Here is a 20,436-nt window from a genome sequence, read left to right as displayed (position 1 = left end):
CTACAATATCAATGATTGAGAAGTGGAATCTGACAACATATACAAATACCTCAGTGTTATAGTTAGTAGGGATATGAAATGATAACATAGGCTCAGTCGTGCTGGCTGACTTCGGTTCATTGGTGTGATACCAGTGAAATGCTGTCAGTCAACAAAGTAGATTGGTTACGAAACAGTAGTGCTACCAGTCCTACTTGACTGCTCAAGTGTTTGGGATCCACGTCAGAAAACTATCTGACGATATTTACCGTCGACGAAGGAGGGCGGCACAAGTGGTCACATGTTTGCCTGACTCGTGGAAGATCGTCACGGAGATCATGGAAATACTGATCTGACAGATACTTTATGGCAGACGCAAACTACCCCGTGAGCAGCAACTTGCGAAGTTCAAGAACCAGTTTTAAGTGAGGAGTATAGGAAAATACCACAAGCTCCTACGTATCGATTCCTTATGGGTCGCGAAGGCAAGATTAGATTATTTACACGCGGACAGGGGCGTTTAAGCGATTATCCTTCTGCGATCCATATGTGAATGGAACAGAAAAAGCAGCGATCTTGGACTACCAAAGGCATCCATAGCTGCCTATTTTCACAGCACCATCCTAAACTGTTGTGGTCTAAAATGACAGACGGATTAAAGCAGCAGCTAATTATGCAGTTTATAAGCTATTACTACTTTTTCTTTCTTTGAAAGTGAGACCCTGTCAACTTAATACTCATCAGTTACAGATATATTACGAAAAATAACAGTAATGTTCCCAGTGGTAAATGTGTCTGTTAAAGCAACGCTAGCTGTCGAGCCACCGTGATTTGGTGGGGAAGTGCTGCTCCTATAGTAATCGAGTCTTCTAACCCTCCCAAGACTGAACACATTTAATGCACATTGTTATTTATGGAACTGGAGCCTTACATACGATAGTTTGAGTTACACTTAATAAACAGAGTGCAAAAACTTGTGCCGAATAAGTCAAAGAACACTGGAGAGAGAGAACATTTTAGTGACTCGAGAGAAATCGCAAAGGGAGTCCCACAGGGTTCAGTTTTTGGTGCACACCTACTCCTATGGTACAAAGACACCCTGACCAAAGAGTTTGAAAGCAACGAGGTAGGTTGGGCTGGAATAGAATGCCAAAGAGGTTGCGTGGGTAAGATACATACGTGCGCATCACTCTCCCAAAAAAGACGTACGTTGAATGTGTTCCACCTCGGAAACCATTTGGAGTAGGGCATAAGTACATACGAAGGTTTTTTGCTTCAAATGAGTGTTCCTGTCATATTCCCGAATATTGACCGTTCCTCCAGGGACACCCTCTATATATGTATTGTTCTTGAAATGTACATATTGATCCAAAAGTCAGTTTCATTTGAAAATTCAATATTTTACGCTATAATGTAGGTAGATAGTTAAAAATTTACACATATGCTTGAAGTAGCATGGGGTTTTATTGAAACCGGAAAGTTCGCAAATGACCAACAGATGGTACTTCATCCAACAGACAAGCAATAATTAGAAAAAAAAAACGAATTCCTTACAACAAATTCTCAATACGCCGGCCATCATTCATCAACAATAACATTAGTCGAGGAACAATGTTGTGAATCGCGCTGAACAGCAAAACAGTAGGTACGGTGAAAAACTGCCGTCGAATTTTGTCTGTTAGCATCCCTAATGAGATCGGATGATTTCGGTAGACCTGCGACTCCAGGTAACCCCGTAGGTCTCGAGACTTGGGAGGCCCAGCACGATGACAATGGCGGCACAGTACGCGACCCTCACCAAGCGACGTGCGCAAGAGATTTTTCAGACGTTTAGGAATATGGTGTGGAGCACCATCCTTCATTGAAGTACGTTGGCCGGTTTTTGTACTCGTCTTTGGTTTCAATAAAACATCATGTCATTTCATGTCTGTCACGTTTTACTTCTGTGCCTACATTATTCCGTGAAGTATTGGACTTTCAAGTGTTAATGACCTTTAGGGTCGACCTGTAGATGAGTGTCATGTAATGCTGTACGCAGAAAGTGGAACCGATAGTATCCGATTTCAGCATTGGAGGTAAGCGCTTGGAGCACGTCACGTCGTTTAAATACCTAGCAGTTGCATTACAAAATGGTTCAAATGGCTCTGAGCACTATGGGACTTAACTTGTGAGGTCATCAGTCCCCTAGAACTTAGAACTACTTAAACCTAACAAACCTAAGGACATCACAGACATCCATGCTCGAGGCAGGATTCGAACCTACGACCGTAGCGGTCGCGCGGTTCCAGACTGTACCGCCTAGAACCACTCGGCCACTCCGGCCGGCAGTTGGATTACAAAGTGGTATGAAATGGACTAAGTGTGCGACATTAATGGTAAGACGACTGGGAGTGGCGTGGGGAAATGCATTTCCAGTGTTAAGGAAACGTGTACAGAATTCTACTGTGACGAATCGTAGTGTCTTGCTACGTGATCTGAGGTCGTTATCAAAGGTATAGATGTAGATTTAGATGTCTAGACCCTTGGAAAAATCATACTGAGTGTCCCAGTAGGCTGACAAATGTTAGATCAGGGCTGTCCTACCCGCAGACCACGTGCTGGCCGAAGCAAGTACCAGTGCGACCCAAGAAGTAAGCATCTATCACACGATCGGTAAAAAAGTTCCATAAAATTGGATTCATGTGAAGTTACGATAAATTGAGTATTCTAAATTGAAAGCTACCACCAGTTGATGCTATTCTCTCGCTGGTACATCTCGTTTTCTTTCTTTTTACAACGTTTATTTTTAGTGCTACGTATATTGTGTACGGTCTAAAAATATTCTTCCGTTGTGGCCAAGGTAAACTAAAAGGCTGGTTAAGTCAGCAGTGCAGAGAATTTGAAGTAGCGGGTTACCTGGTGTTGAGGCTGGTCTGCGCGTGTATGAGGACGGAGGTGGCGTTGCTGACGGCGACGTCGTGCGGGTGGTGGTAGCCGTGGTGCAGGTGGTGCGCGGCCGCACCGTGGTGCTCGAGCGCGCCCGCGGCCGCGCCGGCGCCGTACATGTCCCTCTGCCGGTCGTGGCGCTCCTCCGGAGAGCCGGCGGCGCTCGGCTGCAGCGTCGTCAGGTGCGTGAAGCGCGACTTGTCCAGCTCGCCCACGGGCGACGCCGCCTCGCCGTTGCGTGACGATACGTCCGGGGACTCTGCCGACGACACGGAGCCCTCGTGCTGCGCGTGCGCGTGCCGCAGGTACTCCTCGGGCAGGTACTCCTGCTGAGGCGGCTGCTGCTGGTCCTCCTGCTTGAACACCGAGCGGAAGACGTCGTCCTGGTGGCGCGAGTCGCCGTAGTCCTTCACGGGCGAGAAGAGCGCGCCCAGCTGGTAGTGGTGCTGCGGCTGGTGCTGCTGCTGCTGAGGCGCGGGCGGCGGGGACAGGTGGTGGTGGTGCCGGGGCGTGTGCGGGTGGTGGTACGGCATGGCATCGTCGTCGTCGGCGCGCGCCTGCGAGACCACCCTGAGGTCGCGCACGCAGTCCAAGTACTGGTACTCGGCGGCGGCGGCTTCGGCTGCGGCGTGCGCCTGCTGCTGCTCGGCCGGACTGGGCTCCCCCCCAGCCGCCGCGGCTGGCCCGTCGTCCGCCGGCGCGGGGGGCGGGGCCAGGTAGTCCTGCTCCACGGCGCATGCGCCGCCCGCCTCCTCCTCGTCCTGCGCCGCCGCTTGCGGCTGCTGCTGCTGGGGACTGCCCTCGGCCATCGCCTCCTGCTGCTGCTGGCTGTTCACTTCCTCCGCGTACTCCAGTTTGTCCTCCCCGTCTTCCACGCGGACGGCGATGTAATCGCCGACGCTCGGGGCTAAACAGAGAAAGCATCGAGTACGTCAACACGAGAAAAGGCCAGCTACTGTGCGGTTACAAGATGTCCAGACAATCCCTGGAAACACTCGAAGCCATTAACTATCTACCGAGGGACGTGGCGCATTGGTCAGCACGCTGGATTTGCATTCGGAAGGACGACGGTTCAATCCCGCGTCCGGCCATCCTGATTTAGGATTTCCGTGATTTCCCTAAATCGCTCCAGGCAATGCCAGGATGGTTCCTCTGAAAGGGCACGGCCGAATTCCTTCCCCGTCTTTCCCTGATCCGACGACACCAATGACCTCGCAGTTTTTCTCTTCCCACAAACAACCCAACCAATTAAATATCTGTCAGAATGGTTTCGCAATAGTCTGAAGTGGGACAACAATATAAAACTAATCGTAGGTAGAAAGATGAGGAATGAAAATTGTCTGAGATGAGAACATTGCTTGAGGGCTTTCATCTTTCACAAAATCCAAAGAAACTCTGGTCGTATATAAATTTAGTTCAAAAGGTTCAAATCGCTCTAAGCACTATCGCATCTGAAGTCAACAGTCGCCTAGACTTACAACTACACTACTGGCCATTAGCATTGCTACACCAAGAAGAAATGCAGATGATAAACGGGTACTCATTGGACAAACATATTATACTAGAACTGACATGCGATTACATTTTCACGCAATTTAGGTGCATAGATCCTGAGAAATCAGTACCTAGAACAACCACCTCTGGCCGTAATAACGGCCTTGATACGCCTGGGCATTGCGTCAAACAGAGCTTGGATGGAGTGTACAGGTACAGCTGCCCATGCAGCTTCAACACGATACCACAGTTCATCAAGAGTAGTGACTGGCGTATTGTGACGAGCCAGTTGATCGGCCACCATTGACCAGACGTTTTCAATTGGTGAGAGATCTGGAGAATGTGCTGGCCAGGGCAGCAGTCGAACATTTTCTGTATCCAGAAAGGCCCGTACAGGACCTGCAACATGCGGTCGTGAATTATCCTGCTGAAATGTAGGTTTCGCAGAGATCGAATGAAGGGTAGAGCCACGGGTTGTAACATGTCTGAAATGTACCGTCCACTGTTCACAGTGCCGTCAATGCGAACAAGAGGTGACCGAGACGTGTAACCAATGGTACCCCATACCATCACGCCGGGTGATACGCCACTATGGCGATGACGAATACACGCTTCCAATGTGCGTTCACCGCGATGTCGCCAAACGCGGATGCGACCGTCATGATGCTGACAAACAGAACCTGGATTCATCCGAAAAAATGACATTTTGCCATTCGTGCACCTAGGTTCGTCGTTGAGTACACCATCACAGGCGCTCCTGTCTGTGATGCAGTGTCAAGGATTACCGCAGCCATGGTCTCCGAGCTGATAGTCCATGCTGCTGCAAACGTCGTCGAATTATTCGTGCAGATGGTTGTTGTCTTGCAAACGTCCCCATCTGTTGACACGTGGCTGCACGATCCGTTACAGCCATGGGGATAATATGCCTATCATCTCGACTGCTAGTGATACGAGGCCGTTGGGATCCAGCACGACGTTCCGTATTACCCTCCTGAATCCACCGATTCCATATTCTGCTAACAGTCATTGGATCTCGGACAACGCGAGCAGCAATGTCGCGATACGATAAACCGCAATCGCGATAGGCTACAATCCGACCATTATCTAGGTCGGGAACGTGATGGTAAGCATTTCTCCTCCTTACACGAGGCATCACAACGACTTTTCACCAGGCAACGCCGGTCAACTGCTGTTTGTGTATGAGAAATCGGTTGGAAACTTTCCTCATGTCAGCACGTTGTAGGTGTCGCCACCGGCGCCAACCTTGTGTGAATGCTCTGAAAAGCTTATCATTTGCATATCACAGCATCTTCTTCCTGTCGGTTAAATTTCGCGTCTGCTGCACGTCATCTTCGTGGTGTAGCAATTTTAATGGCCAGTAGTGTACTTAAACCTAACTAACCCAAGGACATCACACACATCCATGCCCCTGGCAGGATTCGAACCTGCGACCGTAGCAGCAGCGCGGTTCCGGACAGAAGCGCCTAGAACCGCTTGGCCACAATCGCCGGCCATAAATATGGAGACATCATCTTTGCTTAGAAAGTTTGAAGTATACATCAGATGTATAGCGACAGAAAAAAGCCTGTGACCACTGGAGACAGTGACCCCAAAGTCTGAACACAACACACATCATGTCAACACATACAAATCCCCCTAAAAATGGAGGTTTAACACTTTGAAACGAGCTGTCGATATAAATAAAAATTGACTGGTAACAGTAAACTTGTTGCATCATTCGGTATGCAAAGCCACCAAAATTAGTCTCCAGTCATTCGCAGACGAGGCAGGAATTGAAACTGAGGGTGGCAGTGCATAAGCAGAAATGCTTAGCCCCATTTTCAATTATTCCTTTACAAAGGAAAGCCCCAGTAGAATTGTCCCAGTTAAAAAGGCTCGTAGCACTAAAAAGGTGAGTGAATTATGTGAAAGTCTCACTGGTGTTGAGAAACAGTTGAAATCGTTAAAACTGAACAATCATCCAGGGCCCGATGCAATCCCTGTTAGATTTTATGCTCAATCTGCGGCCGAGTTAGCCCCTCTTTTAACTACAATCTAACTTAGAGCTCTCGAACAAGAAAACGTGCCCACTATTTCTAAAATTACAGGCCGAATCCACTTACAAGAAGGGCAATAGAAGTGATCCATGGGAGGCTGGCAAAGCTTATAGGTGACAGTGTAGTGGGTGGTGGTGGGATCACCTTTTTTTACATAGAAGTCAACTGATGGGTATACCTGCTTAAAGGAAGTCATGCTAACTAAGGAATCACCTTCAGAGGACGTCATGTTTCCAAGTACAGAAGGAATTGGCATATTTCATCAAAATATAAGAGGTATTAGAGATGAAGTAGTGAACTGCTTATAGATGTTGCCTCTGAAATTATTGGTATATCGGAGCATCACTTACGTATTTTGACAATTCAGAGGCGTCCTTTACCAGGATACAGATTGGCTGGCTGTTTTTCAAGGAGTTGCTTGCTGGGTGGCGGAGTGGCCATGTACGTAAAGAACAGTATTCCATTTGAGTCCATAGACGCTCCACGCCACTGCACTGAACAGATATTTGAATGTTGCGCAGGGGCAGTTGAATTTAGTGAAAGTAAACATCTAATTGTTATTGTTTATAGTTCCCCTAAATCTGACTTCAGAGCATTTCTGCGCAAGCTAGAGAGGGTTCTTGATCCACTTTGCACCAGAAATTAGTTATATGGGGTGACTTAAATAAAAATTTTGTATATGATGATGCAATAAAAAGGATGTTGGTAGATCTCCTAAACTCATATGATCTGATGCAGTCTTTTTTTTTTCAACTAGAGTGCAGGGGAACAGTAGCACAGCCATAGACAATAGTTTTATTCATTCTTCATTACTAGATGGGCATTCTGTTAGTCAAAGAGTGAATGGCCTTTCAGACTATGATGCACAAATTTTAACACTAAAAGTCTTTTGTACTCAAATGTCACATATAATTACAAACTATGTAGGAAAGTTAATCCAACATCAATCAATAGAGTGTTTTTTAAACATTGTCAAGGAACAACTGTGGCAGTATGTTTATAGTGCTAAAACATTACTCTAGAAACAAAACTGGACGCGTATTCATCCATTCCGAGACGAATGGAAGCTGCTTTGCATGCCAATGAGTTTCCAACACCGTCTGAGGCGAGATTACGTGTTGTGTTTGTGTCCAATCCCTGTATAAGTAATTCATATAACGATTATTAAAAAGGTACTTATTAACTAAAACAAACAGTTAAATCGAAAACTGCCTATATGGCTACAGGTTACGACTAACAGCTGGTAAGATGTTCAGATGCTACACGATGCCCCTGAGCTTCTGTATGGGCTTCTGCAGATGGTTTCTTGATATCAGACTGTACACAGCCTTCACAACAAAATATCTTAGGTTGTATTACAATTTACTTTGAGTGTTTTAAAAGAATAATGCATTGGTTATAACGCCTATTGCTGTCGAAATAAGCCTCTATTTTTATCAAACGCACTCAGGTTTATTTCATAGCACCACGGTAGTCGTACAGCTCGATGGGTGGCTGTCTTACTGGAAATCGTGAGGTGGGGAGCTCCATTCCTAGCCTATTCTCGAAATTTTTCCGTCGTTTTTCACCTACGACTATGATCAGTATATCAGAGAAGCCCTAAGTTGCACCGTTAGTGGTTCGGAGACAACGTCTCTTGCAGGTGCCCCTGTAAGTGGCTGGGTAAGGCAGTTAAAATGTTGGAGGAAGGAAAGGGCATACCACCTTCAATGTAAATGTTTCTATCAATGCAAAATTTGCGATATAACCCAACAGTGATCCGCCCTGAACCCTTATACTGAGCAGCAAATCTGAACCTAGTGAGAACAGTAGACTAGAGCTTTTGGAACTAAGGTTCCTCAGAAGAATACTGGGACCTCTAATGGCAGGAGACAGCCAATACAGAAGGCGAGTGTAGCAAGAAATGTTTACCCTGATTGACAGAATTTTGGACATCACCCAGAGAAGGCGCATATTCTTCTATTTTTAATGGACCGGGGGAAGTTGAAGACCCACCAAAGAACTGCAATAACCAAACCATATTTCGTGTTAATGACAGCTTTACGAACTTCAGATCCCTGATCAAGCTGTCATTTGCTTACAGTTCTTAGGTTTACTCTCACACACAGTACCGACAGCAAATTGTCACATACAACACCGCACTAGGCAGCATAAAAGGTACATCGGCTCGTTATTCAGCAGCGAAATTTTATTAATGAGATACAGAAGCGGGAAAATCTTTTCTGCTACGAATCTACAGGTTGAAGAGAATATTATTTGTTAAATAACGCATCAATACTCTTAAATGCTATGTATTGTAGTGCTGAGTAATGAAACACTGGCGCCATTGTTTTGGAGAACACAGGACACCATGATCTTTGATGACTATTTGAAATTTATAGGAGACACACTGCAGTCGTGAAAGACCTGACAATCAGGTGATATTTATTTCACGGTGAAGCAATTATCATTCACTCGGTAAAAAATTTTGGAACACAGGAAAGAATATGTTGTCAGGGCGAAGAGCACTTATTCTGAATTTAAGTAAGGTAGGAAGCGCTCCAAGTAAGAGTAACACACACTTTTTCTCAATGCAAAGGCTGTTGCTAAGCTGTTCGTTTCAATCAAAAGAGTGGGTACCGAGCATACGATTTCGTTATTCCACAACTGGAAACATGAATAAAAATGGAATCTCTGAAAAAAAATGACACATTGAGAAAGACATTCCAACACTTGCGAACTAACAGATAACTGCAGAACAAATCCTCGGATGACGTCGTGGTAAGCTGTAAAACGATCGGTAGTAAGTTTATTATCAAATAAAACACAATGAAGCTATCACGGAAGTAAAAGAAAGGTTCAAGAGTTGGGATTAAACTTCAGGGTGAAATTATGACATGGTAAGATTTGCTGGTGACATTGCAATCCTCTGAGAAAGTTAGGAAGTATTACAGAACTTGATCACCCAAATCTCAGTCTGCTGAGTACAGAATATGGATTAAGAGTAAGCCAATTAAAGACAAAATGTGAATAAGTGGCGATCAGCGACAAATTTGATATTATATTAAAGTTGAGACCTTGCTGTAGACGAAGTGAAGGAATTCTGTTGACTAGGAAGCAGAATAACGTCTGACACACTGAGCGTGAAGACATAAGAAGCAGAAGAGTACAAGCTAAGAGAGTTTTCCTCACAGACGGGGTTCATTGGTATCGAACATAGACCTTAATATGAGAAAGAAATTTCTGAGATTGTACATTTCGACCGCACACTACTATATGGAACCGACAGCATAAGAAATGAGGAGGCCCTGAGCAGAATCTATGAGGAAAGCAGTGTATGGAAAACAGTAACTAGAAGGCAGGGCAGAGCATTAGGAAGTATCTTCCACAGTTAGAGAGGGACATGGAGGACAAAATTGTAGTGGACGACAATTTATCCAACAACAACGTGGGGTGTTAAGTGCTCCTCTTGAGATGAAAAGATTGGTACAAGAAAGCATCGGCAGAAGATTGATGACAAACAAAATTACAAGTGTGCTGAATTCTATCCGCAAGAAAGAACACTTTCATAATTCCAGAAAAGGCAAAATTAACTATTTTCTACAGCTACTTTGTACCAGTATTGACTACGGTATCTAAGCAAGCGCCTTCACGAAGAGAGAGTCTTTGAGGCTCCAGGCATCAGAAACGAAGTTTCGTAGATCCACCGTCCAGAAGACTAAGAGCGGTACGAAAAGAATTAAGAGGTGAGGAAGAAAGCTGGAATCAAGGCAACCGTTTTAGACAGAATCAGCACATCTGTACTACAATGGAACAGGCTCGCAATGAGGTTGGAGACCAGAACAGCAGCCCTAATAAATTGGGAATGGAAAACATCCCGCAGCAAGACTCAGAAACCGTTGGTTGAACATGATCAACGAAGATCACGCTGCCATAGGAAGGACAACGGATGATGTTCTTCGTGACTTTATACAAGGACGGAAGAAAGCGGAAGAAGCTCAAACAGGACACGGGTAACTGAAACTGGACGACGACGACGACGACGACGTATCGACACAAGAATTCATTCGCTAACACCAAAATGTATAATAAAGTGAGATTAAATGGGGAGAACTTTTGGATGGCCCAGAGTTTCAACTACGTACTGCACCAGCTTTTTGTAACTATTGGTGGGAGGGGGGGGGGGGGGAAGAGAGAGCTTTATTTTAGTTACCGTACGTCTCATCAGTTCGGTGACCTTAGCTAACTGCCATGCTCTCTAAATCGTTTTCTGTATCAGAAACCCTACTCGGGAACAATCTTGCTTAAAGGATTAGAGAAATTAAAATCGTTTCAAACTTCAAAAGACAGCTAATGGCGCACCCCCTATCACAACAGCTATCTCTTCTTACAGCTCACTCTCTTCAACCCTCTCTCCTCTTCCACCTTTTCCTCCCCTTGGCTACAGAGTTCTTTACTGAAATTCTCTTCTTTACTGGCAACAATTGTCACTTTCATATCAATCTTCTCCTCTTTCATTATCCCTTCCACTTCTAATACCAAACAAGGCTTCGAAAGTGCTAAACTAAACAATATTCATCAGTAATGCCATTATTATTATTATTATTATTATTATTATTATTGCAAATTATTATTATTTTGATTGTTATGTAGTATTCTGGTAAGTGTTGTTCCTCGTCAGATGTAACAGAGGCCATCAAGGCTAAAGAAATTATAAATAAACATTAGCTAGACTGGGAGCGGTGAGTGTGGAACAAGACGCCACAGGACATTCGCCAGATTCTCTCTTAGTGAAACCTTCTAAGACCCAGGTCGTCAAGTTTCAAGGTTAATTTCTTTAGCATACACGTAGAGAGATTTATTCATGTCACTCCCAACATCGGTTAGAAGGAAAATCTTATGATGAAATTAAACACACATTCGTTAAAAGCCGTTGTTGGACAACAGTTTTCAATTGGTTTTGTGTACGCGTTTCGATATTCGTAAGGCACTCGAAAAATATAGAATTCAAGGAAAGAGCCTGCGACAGTAGAAGACACATTTACATGTTAATGGTATTACGATCGTTTCGTAAGCAAATGACGCTGCGGCAACAAACTACGAATGCAAAATATATCTGCAAAGGTCACTGAAACTTTAGAATACAGTTTGATGACATTACAGAATGCTTAATTTTTCAAAGACTAGCATCACAGAACCACTAAAAGTAGTTGTAAATAATATTAATTCACAGACAACTAGGTTCAGTCAAGGTACCATTATCAGGTCACGGATGAACACTTTCTCCACACAAATGATAAAGTGCCCCGTCGCAGTTTTCTTTTTCTATGTGAAGGACAATCTCCTGAACTATTGAAGGGTTGTTGATACGGTTTTCACTAACGGATAGGCTGATTCACGAGAGTGGTTTGTATGATTTTTTTACCACTAGCCTACGTCAGTCAAGTCGTGCGACCATGTGAAGTCGAAGCGGGTAAATATTCAAGTTTAAATAAAAGGGGGGAGACGGCGGTCGTAACGTAATTCATTAAATATTTTTTACTGTAAATAATTTTTTATGCATAGATCGCAATTTTCAGTATACAGTAACAGCACGATGATTTGTTTCGGTTGTTTCCTACAGTCGTCTTAAGATCGTTTAAAGGGTAAAAGTGTGGTGAACATGCAATGAAAATCATCATCATTAACTGTAATCATGTAGTGGATGCATTCGTATTGTACGTCAACGAGGGTATGTAGTTGGGTTGTAAACAATAAACGTTAATAAAAACGTCATCTTGCGAGATTATGGTTTAGCACTTGGCTCGCTCATGATGTTTTTATCTACGTACTGTCATAGTCTTGTTGGCCCAAAAATAAGTAGTGCAGTAGTTTAATATAACACAACAGCTCCTACAGTGTACCAATGATGAAAACGAAGCGTTGAGACGTCAAACTCTTAAGTGAACGACTGTCATATACGAAAGTGTATCACACTATTTTCGCACAACAGCTGACGCAAAACTATCAGCATCTCACACAGGCTGTGCTGCCAATCATAGTAAACACCGAGACAGACCCTCACACCAACAGACATCACTAGACAATTTCTGGCCAACCACTGCCCCCTCTCCCCATGTCATTCCAAATTCCCCAGCAGCCACTCCAACGGCGAATAGTAAACAAAAAGTTTTACGTTAATTTAGTTTCGGACAATTTGTTTTTAAGGAACGATTTTCTGTATTATAAACGCCTGAAGAGGGGCAGAACATGCTTGGAACGCGCTGTAATATGTTTAATTTAACATAAAATAAATGGAAGTGACATGTAACAGAAAAGACTAATAATTGTTCAAAATAGTTACGGTTTCCAAACGTAGACAGTATGGCCACAATTAATTAAGAATGAATCCCACTTTATTTTGAGGGTGTATGTACATAAATGACAAATTCAATACCGGCATCAATGACCGAGCGAGACTCGATCCCGCGCCCTCTACAAAAGCATATGAAAAATGGCTCTGAGCACTATGCGACTTAACTTCTAAGGTCATCAGTCGCCTAGAACTTAGAACTAATTAAATCTAACTAACCAAGGACATCACACGCATCCATGCCCGAGGCAGGATTCGAACCTGCGACCGTAGCGGTCGCTCGGCTCCAGACTGTAGCACCTAGAACCGTACGGCCACTCCGGCTGGCCAAAAGCATATGAAGCTAGCCCCTTATCACTGAGTCCAGCTGTTACGATGGTCAGAGGAACACATATCTTTGCAGCGTACGAGAGATATCTTGTCTTATCAGGTGGCATAGGCCCACGGTTGTGAACCACACGTAGAAAGAAAATACCCATTCATGAGCGTATTTAGAAAGTGAAACACGAACGTTTTACCCCTTTAAATATTCTGAGCGTTCTTCCGAACTTCTGAAGCATACCTGAAAACGTCCGCAGAAAATCACCGACGTGCTGAAGTATATCCAGATCAACGTTGAAGAGTTGCTGCGTAGAGTAATAACCACACTGGAGCATGGATTAGTAAACACACTGGAACAGTCCCGGCGGCACAAATACTGGCTCGACGCTCGCCCGCGAATGAGTAATCTTCCGCGACTGTTTGACGGCTGCAGGCTCCCTTCCACCCTCTCCGCTCACTAGACGGTCACAACCCGGAGGAACCGCTGGGTGACTCACCTCAAATACCAGTATTGTGCATACTCCGCGTGTTGTCCAAGTGGCAGTCGAACTGTAAATGACGAGTTGCACCAAGAATCCCGATATTTTTAAGCTTCACTTTTTTTCCTTGTATGTCCAGACATGTGACAAGCAAAACTAGCTCGAGAAAGAGGCTGGGTCTGTCCCGCCTTTCATATTTTCTGTGACTCATCGCGCGACCGCAGCTTCTTATCAGGAACCGGCGCAATCCTGTGCGTCTCGACATGTGCCAATTTCAGGATAACTACTTCTCTGACGGCTAGTGAGTAGTGTATGCGAATAGGCAGGTGAAGCTGAAACATCTTTGGAGTGCTCAGTAATATCGAGCATACAATGGACAGAGGGAGGATATAATTGTGGAGGGGAGGGTGGGGTGGAGAGGGTAGCGAAATATTTTTGACTTTGGATAGATCTCTGGCGTTCAGACAACAAGGTCTGCAAACAGGGAACGTGACGAATACCGTAAGCAAACTCTATAAATTGAGAAAATCTTGGGAAGGTGGGAGGGATGAGAGAGGAGGGTGGGGGCGTCCTGTGCAGTGGGGCTCGACTACGAGGTAAACTGATTCGAATACTGTAAATGGATGAAATTTTCTCAACATTTAGCCAACTATTGAGGTAGGGGACCCTGGTGCGGGAACGACTGAGTCGACAGTTATAACTCAAAATAGTTCTTATCCTCTAATAGCAACAAGAGTACCGGTAATCGTATTTTGCTAAGATTGTAGGGTAGGCAACGTTCAAAAGTGATAGTAGAGACCAAAACAAGAGAAAATCTGTAAATAGCGGCTCTAAAACGCATCCTTGAAGAGCTATAACCACTTGCTCAGTAGAAGAAATGTGTTTCACACTAGCGAAGGTGAACAAGTGCTTATAGCTCTTAAGATATGCAGTTTAGAGGCCATGTTTATTAGACACTTTTTATTCAAAAATGGTTCAAATGGCTCTGAGCACTATGGGACTTAACATCTATGGTCATCAGTCCCCTAGAACTTAAACCTAACTAACCTAAGGACATCACACAACACCCAGTCATCACGAGCACTTTTTATTGTTTTGGTCCATACTACCACCTCTAAAATTAGCCTAACCATTAATCTTAGCAATAGCAATGCAGCCACACGTATTCCACAGACAGAGGTATCAGAAGAATTTTCGCTTACAACTTTCGACTCTGTCATTTTCGAACCAGGTTTCCTTGACTCGAATTGATACATTTGCCCTTCTCCTTCACCCCTGAAAGTTTGTATCATAGCCAAAAAATCATCCCGTAAAACTATGGGCAGAGTTCCCCGAAGAAGGAAGCGCCAAGTTTGGAGAACTACAAAATGCCGAACACTTATTGACTTACACAAAAGTCAAACAACCCACACAGACGACGAACTGTCGATAGTAAATACCAAATATTAGGTGAAAGTTATATAATTCAGGAAAGAGAGAGATACACGAAATATCCGACAGAACTACATTAAAATCATAAAATTTAGAAAATATTTTTGTCAATTAACTATGAAATACATTTCACTGCGTCATTTACTTCGTCGTGACCAATATTTCTCATTAAAAGATGAGGACACCGTATTTTATGCGAAGACAAGAAGTCCTTTACAAAGTTACTTTCTTACCCTACGATGCTTTAATCTTATTTCCGATATCAAAACATAATAATTAACTTTATCTATGCTCCTCATCACTATCTATGAACATTACTGTCAGTGTTGGTTCTTTTTTCCGATGAGAATTCTGTCATGTATAAATACATCTTCGCATCAAAATAATGATGTAATCTGTGGTCACCGATACAAACAGATATTTCCGCTTGTACTTTTCTACTTTTCTCCTTCCCCTAATAAGTTCAGTATGCAAACTGTACTCCTACCTGAATGTAATTTTCTCTTTCGACAGTGTGTCAGGCCATTTCACATTTTGGCACAGGAGCTGTAGTGAAATTTTGTGTTTGTACTCTAGATCACCGCAATATGTACCCGCATTTATCCACGATCGTTTGCTTCCGTCTCTTTGTCTATGTTGGAACAAACCTTCGAAAAATCTATTACTGGCCTCGTCAGAAGTGATACAGAGCACTGATCCTGAAGGCCCTGGTGTTCACCAGAATTTAAATCCAAACCAATCTTTCCTAGGACGAAAGAAAACACTACTTTGAACTCATTACTTATAAAATTTGTGGCTGACGACTTTTTCAGTAAAAATACGGTCAAATAACGATGTTGATATTACGAAATCACGCGCGAATATCGGTCAAAAATTGTATATAACTCTACAACAAATATTTACAGTGGATTTCCAGAATGAATTTTTCACTCTGCAGCGGAATGTGGGCTGATATGAAACTTCCTGGCAAATTAAAACTGTGTACCGGACTTTGACTCTAACTCGAGGCCTTTATCTTTTTGTGGCAAACGCTTTGGCAGGTGAGCTTTGGTAGCTCAGTCGGTAGAGCATGTGCCACCGAAAGTTCGAGTCTCCATCCGACACACAGTATTAACCTGCCAGGAAGTTTCATTTCCAATAAGCTTCCATTGGAGTTTAAGTTTGTTACTGACAAACAATAGATCTTCAAAGGACAGTTGAATGGTCTTCTGTTGAGAAACAAATTTCCCTGCAGATTTCATTTATGCGCATTTTCTGTGTAGGTTCATTTAGTAAGCAAGAAAGCATCATAGAAATGGTCAAACAATTCCAGCGGCAGACGCTGCAAGAGAGGCGTTCTGCATCATGGTGTGGTTTATCGTTAAAGTTCCTGGAGCGTACGTTCCTACAAGAGTCAACAAATACATTGCTTCCTCCTATATATGTCACGCGAAAAGATCATGAAGATAAAATTAGTTAAAATCGATCTCATATGGATGCTAACCGGTCATATTTTTTCCCGAGAACCGTTCGCCACTGGAACAGGAAAGGGGAGGAGATGACAGTGGCTTGCGGAGTGTTGACTTAGGTTACATTAATTTTAACTCAATAAAATTCACAGTAACGTAGAATTTTTGATTTCAGCAAGATTCAGATCTGCTGACCTAAACCGCCATTCTAATTTGAGTTTTCCAAGACTTCTGCACATCGTTCCAGTCGAGTGCCGAAATAGCTTCTATAGGAAAGTCATGGTCAGAACCCTACCCTTTCCCTGTCCATTATTAATCTTTGCAAAGTAAGTAAATTCTTACGCTTAACGTTTAACAACAATAATCATCACTTGGTATTTTTGTTCTGTCGTTGCAACTACAAAAATGCGTGATTTTTTCACCAGATGCGTTTAGCTTTATTGAGGTAAAGCATCATCAGTGGTCTGTAATTAAGTTATTTACATATTGATTTGCTTTGTAAATAACTTAATTACAGACCACTGACGATGCTTTACCTCAAAAGCGAAACGCGTCTGGTGAAAAAAAACACGCATTTTTGTAGTTGCAACGATAAAACAAAAATACCCTCAAGAATTATAAAGCAACTACGGACGCTACGGCCACACAAATGAAAATAGTCATCACAATTAAAACAACAGTTTCATCGTCATTATTTTCATTCCGACTTTCACATTACATCATTTTGCCATTCTTGATTGTTTGTTCAATAATACATCTGATATATACTGAAATATTGTATGATCATGCGTTAGTCACAGACGACAGTTGGAATAAATAATTTTTCTTTTATTAAAATAATAATTTTTTGCTTGACAGAAGCTTCAGAAAACAGGAGACACGACCTTAATTACGGAACCGTAGAAGCGTTTCGTTGTAGAGATGGCTGGTACATTGTTCGGCAAAAATCATTGCTTTTTCGCTACAGGCTCAGCGGTTTATTGCTGCCCCATATCGGTCAATTTCGAAGAAGACTTCATTTAAACGTTCCATTATAGTCGACGTCGTTAAAACCACAACACGAAATTGGATTGGGCAAGAAAAAGGCAGCAAATCTGACCCGTAATTTTTTTTAAACTTCCTTTTAACTTTCATTACACAGATACAAAAAGGCGAATCAGGACGACTGTGAAAGAGTGGTAGCACCGCTTTTATCAAATAGCAGAAACCTTCTTAACACTGTGTCTCGTCGCTGCTGTTTAGGTCTAAGCGTCCTCCAGAAACGTCTGTACGTGCATTTTCGAGACGTGCCACGGGTCACGTTAACAGCACCTTACTGTCAGGAATGTGAGGTCAGATTCTGCTGCCTCTAGAGAGCGCACGCAGGCGGCGGTCACACACACACACACACACACACACACACACACACACACACACACACACAGAGAGAGAGAGAGAGAGAGAGAGAGAGAGAGAGAGAGAGAGAGAGAGAGAGAGAGAGAGTAGCACTTTAGTTGATGGATTTGAAGGAAATGAAGCTGACGGCACAAGAGAAACCGTAGCTCGCGTTTCAAACGTGATCGCCGGTACACTATAAAGAGCTACTGGCATGGTTCAGATCACACGTTTTCCTAAATTCAACAGATCCGCAGGAAATTTTTCACCCGTCTCTAGGTTCCTGCATTTGCATATCAGTGAGATGGACCGAGTTTGACGCCTCGCATTGCGATGTCCAGTACTTTCAACGTCTCCGCACACCCGCTCCAAATATACACTGTTAATTCAAAGTGTGGGGCCGCTAGTCCCCCATCGGGCGCCTCCCAGGTGGCGGATAGGGGAAAGCCTCTCAGATATGGGTGGCACCGTGGAAATGAAATACCCGGGGTGGACCAAAACTAGCAACGTGGTGGCGTCTGTACTCTAGTGTAGCGGCCTACCAAAGGCGTTTGCACCCCATGTCAGAGGCGGCCTGGAAATTATAACACCAATCCGTTCTGAAGCAAGCGCTGCGATTATGCTTCTCACCTTTGAGTCATGATGTGTGACATTGATGTTAAATTTTCCGGAGTAATAGCCCCACAGTCGGATATCCCGGTGGGAGCAACTTTGATGTCCCAAACACCAAGATGTGCTGAGAAGAAGATGCAGATTTTTCAAGTCTGTACATATAACTGTCGCTCTCTACTCAGCAACGAAAGACTAGAAGAGATCGAGAAAGAGCTTACAGAAATCAATTGCAGTATTGTTGGTTTAAGCGAGGTACGCCGAAAAGGGGAAGACTGTCTCCGTTTGCACTCTGGCAATTTGCTCTACTTTTGTGGCGACCCGGAAGGAAATCTCAATGGCGTTGTGTTCTTAATTAACAAGAATATCACTGATAGAGGATTTGTCTTAGAAGAAACTTCAAGCAGGATAGCTCGAATGGTCCTTAAGGTGTCGAATAGTTATAAAATACAGATTGTTCAGGTTATGCTCCCACCTCAAGCCACCCTGACGAAGAAATGGAATCTTTTTATGAAAGCCCGGATAGTACCTTGCAAAAAAGGCACCGATTGTCACTTACAGTTGGTTATTGGCGATTTTAATGCAAAAGTTGGCACCAAGAAACAAGGTAACACAGTGATGGGCAACTATGGGATTGATGACCGAAAGGACAGAGGTGAGAGATTAGTTCAGTTCGCTGAGTACACCAACATGTACATCATGAATACATTCTGTAACAAGCACCCTGACCGAAAATGGACTTTGAGCAGCCCAAATTTCAGTGTCAAAAATGAGATGGACTTTATTCTGTCCAACATTCCGCAGATTGTAAAAGACGTATCGGTGCTAAATCAGGTCAACGCCGACAGTGATTACCGTCTGGAGAGAGCAAGGGTCGAACTCAGTGTAAGAGATGAAAGGAATAAAACTTATGAAAGGGAAGAGAAGTGCAATCAACCTCAAAAACCTAGAAGAACATTCGTCGAAATTCCAAGAAGTGCTCCAAAGCAAGTTCTACGCAACTAAAGATGAAGATTTGGCGGAAATGATTGTTTAAAGTGCACAAGAAGTTGGGCAGATCACATCCGGTTTGTAAAGTAGGTTAAGGACATCTTTGAGAGAGTAGGCTCCTTAAAATGGCAGTGGGCTGGTCACGTCACGAAAAAACAGCAGTTGGAATAAGCTAGTACTGGAGTGGAGTCCGAGAGAGCATCGGAGGCCTACAGGAAGACCACCGGACAGATGGGCAGTTCTCTGCCACGTGCTACCAGTGATCTTCTTGATATCTTTGTCCCAAGGCCGTTCCACTTGGAGAGGACTGCTGAAAGCCTACCTGAATCCACGACTCGAAGAGGCCACATCATTTAATGATTGAACTGACTGATAATGATGATGATGATGATGATGATACACCTGCAGAGCCAGCCTGTTTGTCAGCGACTGGAGAGTACCGAGATGTTGAAAATTTCAGCACAAATTGGCCTAACTCCTGTACTATAAGACATTGTGCTGACGGATTTAGAAAGCTTTTCACACAGCGCAGTAGGATTGTCTGGCTGCACATCTTGACTATTTAGGGAATTCACGAGAACGTATATAACATTTGGAAACACTGAAGCTGTTTTTTAACTAATCGTTCTTTTTCTTTTGTAAAACGCCTCAATTACTTCTTCGTAAGTGCTTACGAATTTTTTACTATCTACCCGTATTATTTCTGCTGGAAGCTTGCTTAAATTTTTGTACTTCGCCTTATTTCAGTTGCTACGTTTGATTAATTTTCTGAAATATTCACACCTAATATTATAACTGTGGCCAAAATGTGATAATGGATCAGTCGCAGCGTTACTGAAGAAACCTACCTAATATTCGCATTTCCCAAATACGAGTCGAGTGCATTATTAACAGTGCTGCAGCGATAGGTAAAATTGTACATTACTATCCTCAGAGTAATTTAAGATAACGAATATGGTAAACGAGAATCAAAACTGGATGCTAATCTCATGTAAATG

At 43.4% G+C, this 20,436-nt stretch overlaps 1 protein-coding gene across 2 annotated transcripts in view; it reads right to left on the bottom strand.

Annotated features, from left to right (window-relative positions):
- LOC126161985 (transcription factor GATA-6-like) overlaps positions 1-20,436 on the bottom strand; it is a 524,655-nt gene that overhangs the window by 235,620 nt on the left and 268,599 nt on the right. The window contains exons 1-2 of one of the 2 annotated variants that reach the window (XM_049918186.1): positions 13,349-13,564; positions 2,875-3,811 (exon numbers count right to left, since the gene is read on the bottom strand). In XM_049918186.1, the coding sequence (XP_049774143.1) occupies positions 2,875-3,811; positions 13,349-13,442 (1,031 nt within the window). In that variant the 5' untranslated portion in view covers positions 13,443-13,564. Of the gene's footprint in view, positions 1-2,874; positions 3,812-13,348; positions 13,565-20,436 lie in introns of those variants that run through there. The other variant, XM_049918185.1, reaches the window with a different exon arrangement.

The sequence above is a fragment of the Schistocerca cancellata genome, chromosome 2 (assembly GCF_023864275.1).
Source record: "Schistocerca cancellata isolate TAMUIC-IGC-003103 chromosome 2, iqSchCanc2.1, whole genome shotgun sequence".
Taxonomy (NCBI): domain Eukaryota; kingdom Metazoa; phylum Arthropoda; class Insecta; order Orthoptera; family Acrididae; genus Schistocerca; species Schistocerca cancellata.
Note: the sequence above shows the minus strand (reverse complement) of the source record. Positions and strands in the feature narration are given on the sequence as shown.